Below are 12,526 nucleotides of genomic sequence, written 5' to 3'. Positions count from 1 at the left end.
AATTCAATCATAAGGGACAGAAGGTTCCCAAGGTTCCTGTGGGAGAAAATATTCACGTTCTGCCTGTCGTAGTCTCTGACGCGCAGGGCTTTATTGAAACATCCAGCTCTGGCTTTCTCCTGCCCTGATTCGGTGGAACAAGGGCAAGGAGCTAAGATGAAAGAACATTGCCCCCTCCTGCCCCGCTTCATCGGCAGCAGATGAACTTCTCTCTGTTTTACCTGTGGGCTCTCATATCACAAAGGGTCCCGTGGCAAATAAGAACATTGACAAAGAAGCAGGAAACATCTCGAATAAACAACCTAACCTTGCACCTCAAGCAATTAGAGAAAGAAGAACAAAAAAACCCCAAAGCTAGCAGAAGGAAAGAAATCATAAAAATCAGATCAGAAATAAATGAAAAAGAAATGAAGGAAACAATAGCAAAGATCAATAAAACTAAAAGCTGGTTCTTTGAGAAGATAAACAAAATAGATAAACCACTAGCCAGACTCATCAAGAAAAAAAGGGAGAAGACTCAAATCAATAGAATTAGAAATGAAAAAGGAGAGGTAACAACTGACACTGCAGAAATAAAAGAGATCATGAGAGATTACTACAAGCAACTCTATGCCAATAAAATGGACAATCTGGAAGAAATGGACAAATTCTTAGAAATGCACAACCTGCCAAGACTGAAGCAGGAAGAAATAGAAAATATGAACAGACCAATCACAAGCACTGAAATTGAAACTGTGATTAAAAATCTTCCAACAAAGAAAAGCCCAGGACCAGATGGCTTCACAGGCGAATTCTATCAAACATTTAGAGAAGAGCTAACACCTATCCTTCTCAAACTCTTCCAAAATATAGCAAAGGGAGGACCACTCCCTAACTCCTTCTACGAGGCCACCATCACCTTGATACCAAAACCAGACAAGGATGTCACAAAGAAAGAAAACTACAGGCCAATATCACTGATGAACATAGATGCAAAAATCCTCAACAAAATACTAGCAAACAGAATCCAACAGGACATTAAAAGGATCATACACCATGATCAAGTGGGGTTTATTCCAGGAATGCAAGGATTCTTCAATATACGCAAATCTATCAATGTGATAAACCATATTAACAAATTGAAGGAGAAAAACCATATGATCATCTCAATAGATGCAGAGAAAGCTTTTGACAAAATTCAACACCCATTTATGATAAAAACCCTGCAGAAAGTAGGCATAGAGGGAACTTTCCTCAACATAATAAAGGCCATATATGACAAGCCCACAGCAAACATCATCCTCAATGGTGAAAAACTGAAAGCATTTCCACTAAGATCAGGAACAAGACAAGGTTGCCCACTCTCACCACTATTATTCAACATTGTTTTGGAAGTTTTAGCCACAGCAATCAGAGAAGAAAAGGAAATAAAAGGAATCCAAATTGGAAAAGAAGAAGTAAAGCTGTCACTGTTTGCAGATGACATGATCCTATACATAGAGAACCCTAAAGATGCTACCAGAAAACTACTAGAGCTAATCAATGAATTTGGTAAAGTGGCAGGATACAAAATTAATGCACAGAAATCTCTGGCATTCCTATATACTAATGATGAAAAATCTGAAAGTGAAATCAAGAAAACACTCCCATTTACCATTGCAACAAAAAGAATAAAATATCTAGGAATAAACCTACCTAAGGAGACAAAAGACCTGTATGCAGAAAATTATAAGACACTGATGAAAGAAATTAAAGATGATATAAATAGATGGAGAGATATACCATGTTCTTGGATTGGAAGAATCAACATTGTGAAAATGACTCTACTACCCAAAGCAATCTATAGATTCAATGTAATCCCTATCAAACTACCACTGGCATTTTTCACAGAACTAGAACAAAAACTTTCACAATTTGTATGGAAACACAAAAGACCCCGAATAGCCAAAGCAATCTTGAGAACGAAAGAAGGAACTGGAGGAATCAGGCTCCCTGACTTCAGACTATACTACAAAGCTACAGTCATCAAGACAGTATGGTACTGGCACAAAAACAGAAAGATAGATCAATGGAACAGGATAGAAAGCCCAGAGATAAACCCATGCACATATGGACACCTTATCTTTGATAAAGGTGGCAGTAATGTACAATGGAGAAAGGACACCCTCTTCAATAAGTGGTGCTGGGAAAACTGGACAGGTACATGTAAAAGTATGAGATTAGATCACTCCCTAACACCATACACAAAAATAAGCTCAAAATGGATTAAAGACCTAAATGTAAGGCCAGAAACTATCAAACTCTTAGAGGAAAACATAGGCAGAACACTCTATGACATAAATCAAAGCAAGATCCTTTCTGACCCACCTCCTAGAGTAATGGAAATAAAAACAAAAATAAACAAATGGGACCTAATGAAACTTCAAAGCTTTTGCACAGCAAAGGAAACCGTAAACAAGACCAAAAGACAACCCTCAGAATGGGAGAAAATATTTGCAAATGAAGCAACCGACAAAGGATTAATCTCCAAAATTTACAAGCAGCTCATGCAGCTCAATAACAAGAAAACAAACAACCCAATCCAAAAATGGGCAGAAGACCTAAATAGACATTTCTCCAAAGAAGATATACAGACTGCCAACAAACACATGAAAGAATGCTCAACATCGTTAATCATTAGAGAAATGCAAATCAAAACTACAATGAGATATCATCTCACACCAGTCAGAATGGCCATCATCAAAAAATCTAGAAACAATAAATGCTGGAGAGGGTGTGGAGAAAAGGGAACACTCTTGCACTGCTGGTGGGAATGTGAATTGGTTCAGCCACTATGGAGAGCAGTATGGAGGTTCCTTAAAAAACTACAAATAGAACTACCATATGACCCAGCAATCCCACTACTGGGCATATACCCTGAGAAAACCAAAATTCAAAAAGAGTCATGTACCAAAATGTTCATTGCAGCTCTATTTACAATAGCCCGGAGATGGAAACAACCTAAGTGCCCGTCATCGGATGAATGGATAAAGAAGATGTGGCACATATATACAATGGAATATTACTCAGCCATAAAAAGAAACGAAATTGAGCTATTTGTAATGAGGTGGATAGACCTAGAGTCTGTCATACAGAGTGAAGTAAGTCAGAAAGAAAAAGACAAATACCGTATGCTAACACATATATATGGAATTTAAGAAAAAAATGTCATGAAGAACCTAGGGGTAAAGCAGGAATAAAGACGCAGACCTCCTAGAGAACGGACTTGAGGTTATGGGGAGGGGGAAGGGTGAGCTGTGACAGGGCGAGAGAGAGTCATGGGCATATACACACTAACAAACGCAGTAAGGTAGATAGCTAGTGGGAAGCAGCCGCATGGCACAGGGATATTGGCTCGGTGCTTTGTGACAGCCTGGAGGGGTGGGATGGGGAGGGTGGGAGGGAGGGAGACGCAACAGGGAAGACATATGGGAACATATGTTTATGTATGACTGATTCACTTTGTTATAAAGCAGAAACTAACACACCATTGTAAAGCAATTATACCCCAATAAAGATGTTAAAAAAAAAAAAAAAAAAAAAAGAACATTGACAGCCTTGATGACCTCTGGTCTAAGATACGGTCATGCCGCTTTCCAATCTAAATCACACTCTCACACACTTTTAAGGAGAATAGAGTCATCACCTTCTCCTTGCCAAGGAAACCAAGGCTCAGGAGGACCAAACGCTGGACTACTTCTGCAGTCATTCCCATCAGCTTAGCGTGGCAGTGACCCAAAGGGAATGTCAGCTGCTATATGCTGGGATATATAGGGAGGTGCAGGAGGGGACTAAATTATATCCTGGGAGCAGACAGCTGAGCCATCCATGAGTGCCTGACTTCTAAGACGTGTGAGTGGGTTCACTCCTACAAGCCTGGAGCTGTCATTTTCCATCCAGCTCTCCTGGAGGTCTGGCCTTCTCATCCCTCCCACCCAAAGGGCCAGGCTTACTTCCAGGAATCATTCATTGGCAAGAAGATTTCCAGTAGCCTCTAAACTACTTAGCACATGGACTCCTTAGGGAGACGAATAACCCCACGTTCATATTTAACACCACAAATGGAAAGAGTGAATGTATAAATGGCCATGGTGGCAGATGAAGGACGTGTTATTCGAAACCTGGCAGAATCTAACGCTGACTAAAAGTCATGTGACTGGCGTGCAACCGTTTCCTCCTTAATCTGGTGCTGCAATAGACTGCTGACCGCTCTCCCCAACTCTGGTCTTTCTCTTTCCTCTCCAAACACCACTGTGCTGTTGGATAAACCGCAAGTCTGACTCTATCACTTAAACCCCTCATTAGGTCCCCACAGCTTTTAGAAGAAAGTTCACACTCCCTAGCTTAGCACAGAAGCCCTCAGGACCTGACCTCTGCAGCCACCTTAGTCTCATCTCCTCTACTCACAGACTTGTTTTAGCCGTACTGAGGAACTCAAGAAGGAGCTCACCCTGCACACACCTGTCCCTTTGCCCTCATCTCGGAACATCCATCCCCTCCTTCTTAATCTGGCTGATCACTACCGGTTCTTCACCGTAATATTAATGGCTGATAGCTTTTCTGCACATACCACACGCTGGTGCTGTGCTGAGTACGAGTACAGGTGCCATTTCATGGAACCTTTATGATAATCCCAGGAGATAAACATTATTATTATCGCCATTTTACATATGAAGCTTGAGGACATGAAACAACTGGCCAAAGTCGTGGGGCAGGTAAGTGATGGAGCTGGGATTTGAATTCAGGTCTTCAGGGCTCAAGAGCTAACACTCTTAACCCCTCTCTCCACTGCTTTGGAGGTCCTCTTCCTCCAAGCTTTCCTTGCCTTCCTATCTGAGTCAGACTCCACCTGGGCCCCTACTGGGGCCTCTGCCACCTTCCCCTCTGCCTCAGCTAACTGAGTGACATGTCCATCTCCTTCATCAGCCTGTAATCTCCTCAAGGGAAGGGGTCCTATCTCAAGCCACGTTTGTGTCCCTAGCTCTTGCCATTGTGTCTGGCACGTAGTGTGTATTCAGTATTGATTAACTCAACGAATAAATAAAAACCTTCCTTTCCTTGACGGTGTTTAGGAGACTGATTCTATATTTATTCCAAGATCAAAAGTGCCAGGTGAGTGAAGAGTATAATTAGCCAGTGGCAAGTACCAATTTCGAGGGTCCAAAGAAGTCATTGGTGGCCACCTGTATCGTTCCCAGCCAAGGCCAGCACTGGGTCCTCAGGCATGAGACATCAGTCTCCATCCTGCCTCTATCACTGGACGCCAGGCTCATCAGTGTTCAGAAAGCCAGAGAAAATTAATGTCGTGTCACACCAGAGACAGCCTCAAAATATATTATTATGGGGACATAGACCTTTAAATCACGCCGTATCCATATGGGGAGGCAAATCCATTCTCTCTAGATGGACTATAAATTGCAATGGAAAGGCTCTGTTATCATTGCTTTCCAAACTAAGTGATGGTGAGTATTTTTAATCTCATTTTCCATTGTAAATTATTTGTGATAACAATGGGCCAAGCATTTAAATTCTATCTAACAGTCATATTTCTGGTCATACTTAACACATTACCAAGTTTACAACTCTCTGTTACCCATCATTTCCTGAGTATTAATTAGCAGAGTAACGACTCAGAGTAATCACTGTCATGGAACTAAATGAATATCTTATCCATAACGTGAAGGACATCTCAAAGGTATCGTGAATATCAGAGAGCTGATTCTGCCAGAGTTATTAGCTAGTGAACATTAATAAAGCTGCCAGCATTACAGGGCAAGTTCCTACTTGGCACCAGTCTGCCCTGTAGAATCAGACGCGTACAGAGGACGGGTATGGAATGTAATGCGTCCACGTGGTTCACATTTTATGAAGTGAACTTAAAATACATTGTTGTACTTTTTTTTTCATAGATGCTTAACTTTGCCATAATTTCTTCTTCTATCTTTGCTATAATTTAACCAACTTACTGGTCACTGGGTGTCTTCATTACCTTCCTCTGTCCCATGGCTCCAATGCATCTGTTATGAGACGCTATGGCATCACCTGAGGTGCCTGAGTGGTTGGGTGTGGATATGGGGTTCAGGCGACTCACTTGGGCCTTTGACCCATGACGAGTGAGCAGCCGCAGGTTCTCGGCACTTTTTGTGCCCCAGAAGCACAAGTATTATTTCACTGGCTTCCAAAGTGTGTGGCAGTTTCCTTCCAAAAGAGGCTGTAAAAACAAGAAATGGAGGCAACAGAATAAAGGTGGTTCATGGGGCCTCCCGGGCCTGAAGTAGCTGTGTAGGAAGGCCTGTTAGGGGAACATTTCCTTCTGAATGCTCCGTACTGTCCCCAAGACCCCCAGTGCGAGCCAGTTTCCGAACAACCGAGGTACTTGACAGCTACTGATTCAACACTATCCCTCAAAGAGTCCCTGACTACCTGCTATATGGTACTGTATACCATGCCAAGAATAAAAGTGTGTTTGGAGAGAGTATCTGAGGCTCTCAAGAGAGGCAAAAGCACCATTCTTTCCTCAGGATCTTTGTAGCCTTCTAGATCGTCCAGCCCAAACTGGGAGATCAGGGTCAACCTAGATCATACCCGGAAATGGAAATATCCACCCTTACCTGTTAATGATACGAGGTTTCTTTCCAATTGCACAGCCTAGCTTTAGAAGATTTAAAATGGCACGTCACCAACTCCTGCTGCCATTGATAACATATCAGTGGGCAGAATTGCAAATGAGCATGAGGCCTGTGCTTCGCACCCTGACCCGCTGCACAGTGCCCACCAGGCACGGGGCACCTCGGTAGGTGGGTGCTTGGGAGAATGCAGCAAGGACAGAGTTGCTCTCAACCATATGGTGCCAACCCAACGGGAACCTGGGGTGCCATTAGTGCAGACAGCCACCTGGTGGCACAGGAATTTTTCCAAGACACAGAGCCTCACTCTTAAGAGTACAGCTTTGCTTCAGATCTGGGCCCTGAAACTTCTTCAATTTCTCTGGGTATGAGTTTTCTCATTTGTAAAACAGAGATAATAACAGTACCTCTCTCACTGGGGTGACGTGAGGATTAAATGTTAGTCTATGTGGAGTGCTGAGCACTATGTGAGTCAAGTCTAGAATCTTGGATGGCCCATGAGTGAGGCTGTGTGCTTAAACCAGGCACAGGACTCTCACCCTGGGCGCCGGATTCTCACCCTGGGTGCCGGATGCTCACCCATCACACGGAGTAGTGGTACTTAACCTTAGACGCCTGATGGAGAATAAAGGAGATAATATAAGCTAAGCACTGAGGCTTAGCAGGTATTTAACTAAATCAGCCTTCTTAAACCTGGCTGCATATTAGAATCTCCTACAGAACTTTATAACATTGTTACCTTTTTAAATTTTTTTGTTTCGAAAAAGTTTTAGACTTACAGAAAATATTGCAAAAAGTGTACAGAGAGTTCTTGTATACCCTTCACCCAGTTTCCCCTAATGTTACCATTTTGGTCCAATTATCAAAATTATCAAAACTAAGAAATTAACACCAGTACAATACTCTTAAATAAATTTCAAACTTTATCCACATTTCACCATTTTTCCTACTGATGTCATTTTTCTCCTGCAGAACCCAATCCAGGATCCCTTTGCATTTTCTTATCATGTCTCATTAGTCTCCTCCAGTCTCTGAAAGTTCCTTAGTCTTTCCTTATCTTTCATGACTCTGACACATTTGAAGAATTCTGGTCATTGTAGGATGTCCATCACTTTGGATTTGTGTGATAGTTTCTAATTATTAGATTGAGGCTATGCATTACTGAGAAAGATACCACAGAAGCAATAGCATTTCATATCAAGAGGTACATGATGTCAAAATGTCTTATTACTGGCGATGTTAACCTTGGTCACTTGGTGAAGGTGGTGTCTGCCAGGTTTACTCATTGTAAAGTTACAATTTTTCCCTCTATCATTAATAAATACATTGGGGGGACTTTATGCAAATAACCTATTTCTCCTCATGCTTTTCCTCTCTCATATTCCATTCGTCTGTGCATCTTGCCTGCAACAATTACTGCATTGTTCTAATGGTGATTTTCTATTCCCTCATTCTTTCTAGATTATTAATTGGAATTATTCTGTATTTCATTTATTTATTTATTCAGTAATTTATTGAAATCATCATGGACTCATGGATATTTATTCAGTTTTATTTTATGGGACTTATAATCCAATACTGCCATTATTTATTTTGATACTCAAACCTAAGGCACTTTTTAAAATACCTATGCCTGGGACCCTCTCCAAATCAATTAAACCAGACTCTATGGAGGTGGAACATAGGCCATGGTATTTCTTTAATACCTGTGCACTACATGGTAGTTCTTTCATTCTCCCTACCTGCTTTCTCTATAGAGAAAAAACAATCCTTCTTCACATTATTCTGCAGGATTTGTTCCCCCACTGGCCCCTGGAGGGCTGATGAGAGGCTGCTGCCACTTAGGGAACTGGCTCTGTGATTATCATGCCCGCACAGCCCGCACCGCTGCACCTTAATTCTCTGAGCATCCCCTGACCCCAGACAGCAACCTGAGCTCCAGAATCCTCTCTTTTACAGCAGTAGCCTCCTGATGTGGAAAGTCTGCTGATTTTTATTGCTGTTTTCATTTGGATCAGGTGGAGGGGAAACAAACTATGGCAGCCTTTAGAAAGTCAGGCTTGGGAAAAAAGGCTTAAGGAATTATAAGCTTGAACTTTCTGAAGGAAGGGCTTTCTGAACAGCACAGTGGATGACACCTGATGGCAGGCTGACAACCTACAGCAGAGCTGTCCCTGCAGTTGCTTCGGCTCTGCCTTCTAAGTCCCATCAAGCCCTTTTCTGCCATTTGGACAAAGTTTTAAAGCATGGAGACAACCCTCAGTTATTTGGACACCTTTGAAACCATCAGAACCAAATATGTAAATTTAATTCTCCATTTAGGAGAGCAGTGTGGAGCCAGATACATTTTCATTCAAGGAGATGGTCTTCCTGAATAAGGAAATTGATCCTATAGCATCCTTTATCTGGTTTCCAATTTCCCTCTATGCCTAGGTGTCAAATCAATCTCATGATATTTTTAGAAACCCGATTGCCTCTTTAGTCAGATTGATGCCAATAATATGTCCAAAACTTAGATGAATCAGATTTAAAACCTGATCCGTACTGGAATAAAAGCTTAACCCCAAGTTTACCATGGCAACATGAATTTAGCACGGTTCCCCAAATTAAGCCATATGAATCTGGGGAGACTTGTCCCACAAATTTCTATTTCTCTTTTTTTAATTTTGTTTCTTCATAGTGGTCCGTTCCAACTTGAATTTTTCCTACCATGCACTTTCTATATTGAAAACACCTTCTATTAAAATTTTAAGGGGTTTCAATTTCTAGGGTAAGTAAATAAGCAAACTCTATAATAACTGGACAGGACGGGATCTGATGTCTCACTATAGAACATAGAGATACTTCTGAGACAGGCATAATAGAGATGCAAACTATTAACTCAGCGCAGCATCCAACCCAGGATGAGGAATGTTTAAATGCTGCATGACAAAAGTAAATCTCTCTTCCTGGAAGAACTTTAACCTCAGAGGAGAGGAAGCTCAAAGGTTTATTGTCTTCAGAGCCATGAACTCGACACCCCTCTTGATAAAAGACTTCGATCCCTGACCCCAGAAAACTTGCTACTCTAAAAGCCATTTGTGTATTGATCTCCTCTGAAGAAAACGAATAGGTATCTAGCAGGATGAGCATCTCTGGGAAACCAAGTTACTGTACTTAGAGTAAAGCTGAGTGCTGGGAGGGAGACCCCAGGGCATCAAACCCTGTAAGGTGGTTTGCAGGAAGCTGGGACACTTTTTAAGAGAAGCGCTAAGAAGAGACCAAGAAGAGCTTAGTCTTGCAACAAGGCCGCTTGATGAGTGTAGGTCAAGGTAGGAAGGTTTATCTGCTGGGATATCTTGACTGCTCTTATCATTTAGACTTCAAGACAGAAGAGGTGGGGTGGAATGGAACCCAGTCTGAGACCAGACCTCTTTGGGGGTGAGATATTTTAGTAACCCTACATCAGGGCACTCACCACCACCACATGTTAATCCTGTTCACATTACCTTGAACAAATGAGCCAGTGTTTCTCCTATGAGGCGGAGACAGGGATATAGAGACTGAAAAATGTGGGGACTCTCGGGCTACACAGCGGGGGTTGAAGATTTGGACTTTCTCAACGTAGAGACTCTAGGTTTAAGTACATTGTCCGTCTAAAACAGCAAGAGAAAAATGGTGGCGTCATGCCTGCTGAGTTTCTCCCGTGCAATCAAACTTGCATCATCCACTTTCCATACCTGGAGGAAGAATTGTCTTTAGAGGCCTGCCGTTTAGCTGCTAACTCCATATAAATTTCTTTCAACAACAGAACTTCAAAAAATAATTATTGAGCGCCTGCTAAGAACAAGACAAAGGCCTGCTCTCATGAACAGACAATAAGCAAGTAAACAACGACAGCAGTTTCAGAGAATGATTAATGCCACAAGGGAAATAAATGCAAGTGAGATAGAGAGAAGGGGCAGGCATCAGGTAAGCTCTCTCCGAGGAGGATACATTTGCATTGATCCCCAGCAGTGAGAAGGAGTGAGCTGATGAGAGAACGTTCCAGCCGGGTGACTGCCCTCAATAACCAAGGCCTCAGGCGAGGGACCAGCTTGCTCGAGATGACCACCGGAGAGGCCAGTAAGGCGGGAGCATAGCAGACAAGGTCAAGTGGATTAGGAGAAGGCTCTGGAGAGGAGCCAGATCACGGAACACCCTGTAGGCCACGCTCTTAGTGGAAGTGGGAGCCCCTGGAGGGTTTGGAGTGGGGCTGGGCTGGGGAAGGAGGATGATGTGCTTTTGTTTTGTAAATATCTTCATAGCTGTTTGTGCTAAACAGACTGTGTGGGGCAAGAGTGGAAATCATAACTATAGCTGGCTCTTAGGACTACGTAGTTTCCAAATCCCAAAAGCCTGAACATCCTACGGGCTCACGTTTAATCTTGCTGTTTGATAACGATGGTCGCTGAGTTTATTTCACAGCCTCAGACCCTCTTCACGTGCATATTGCTTAAACATCAGCAAAACCATTTGTTGAATTCATTTAACTTGAAAGTATGGTTTGTGCTTATCGGCTTATTAAAGATAACATCTTACCTAAATCTGTGAAAGGAATTTTTTTTTTTTTTTGGCTTTAATCAGTTATCTCGTTTTCCTCCTACAGGGATCCCGATCACCCTTCAGTACCTTATCACTATTACGAACCTCTTGGACCTGATGAATGTACGATGTACCTCTCCCACGAGCGAGGACGGAAGGGCAGTCATCACCGCTTTATCACAGAGAAACGAGTCTTTAAGAACTGGGCACAGACATTCAATATTCACTTTTTTCAACCAGACTGGAAACCAGAATCACTTGCTATAAGTCATCCTGAGAATAAACCTGTGTTCTGAGGAATGTGTGTGGCCAGATGGATATCCCAAGAACCCACTGTATCAGACATCAGGCCACTGAACTTCTTGAAACACCAGACCTGAAAGAGGAACAGAATGGGTCGCCGGGGTAGCTTCAGTTCTCAAGAAGTACCATGTACAGGTGCCTCCGAGGCGTGACTACACAGCAGTGCAGTTGGTTTGTAAGGGAAAATTCCAGAATGAATACATCCTAATGAGTGTCGTCCCTTTCAAAAGGGGTTACCGTAGGGGCTGAACTCTCATTTAAATGATGTTGCCACGGCTAAAAACATTTTGGATCTCTTTAAGTATTGCCTTCGAAACTGAGACATTAGGAACTCAACATTAGTTGTATTCCTTTGTAGAAATACCACGTCAAAAGTCATTTTTCTATCAAATTGTATCCTAACCTGAACCTTTGCCGTTTGTTGGACTCTGTATGTGTGATTTGTAAAAAGCAGCCTGAAAGTATGGACATGATTTCTGAAGACTATATCTTCACTGACTTTCATAAGCAAATGCCCAATATTTATTTATTGAGAGTTTTTTAGTGTGTTCTCGGCCATTATTTTTATAGATTATGATTATGTGGTAATTTATCCTTCCTAATTCTTTAATCCTGAGTGATGGTTGGAAAAGACCCGGAACTGGGAGATGAGTTGCGGTGTTCCCAACGCTCATCGTTAGCATGCGACGGTATTTGGCTTGGAAACGTTGCATTGCATTTTTTGAACCCTCAGGCTTCAAGAACAGCTATGACATTTTCCAATATGCAGAAATGCTCCAAATGACAACATTGAAAACCAAAAACTGCGTCGTTCAAACAAAAAAGGTACCAACAAGAGAAACTTAAAGACAGTTTGCTTTAGTAATGATTGATGTAGGTTGCTTCACTAAAGCCCTAGTTTCCTCTTCTGCAGAATGATGTCACTGTACCAGCGGACCTCTTAAGTTTCATTCCAGATCTGAAATTCTCTCAACGAGCCTCTTGTTGACCCACATGAGGACTTTGCACTTGGAATG

At 42.1% G+C, this 12,526-nt stretch overlaps 1 protein-coding gene across 1 annotated transcript in view; it reads left to right on the top strand.

Moving 5' to 3' along the window:
- ST6GALNAC5 (ST6 N-acetylgalactosaminide alpha-2,6-sialyltransferase 5) overlaps positions 1 to 11,503 on the top strand; it is a gene marked incomplete at both ends in the record, with an annotated part of 177,491 nt that extends 165,988 nt beyond the window's left edge. Inside the window, one exon of the mRNA XM_082667006.1 lies at positions 11,272 to 11,503. Coding sequence (XP_082523132.1) covers positions 11,272 to 11,503 — 232 coding nt within the window. The remainder of the gene's footprint in view (positions 1 to 11,271) is intronic.
- Between the last annotated feature and the right edge of the window lie 1,023 nt (positions 11,504 to 12,526).

Source organism: Grampus griseus, assembly GCF_964374135.1.
Source record: "Grampus griseus genome assembly, chromosome: 1".
Lineage (NCBI taxonomy): Eukaryota > Metazoa > Chordata > Mammalia > Artiodactyla > Delphinidae > Grampus > Grampus griseus.
Note: the sequence above shows the minus strand (reverse complement) of the source record. Positions and strands in the feature narration are given on the sequence as shown.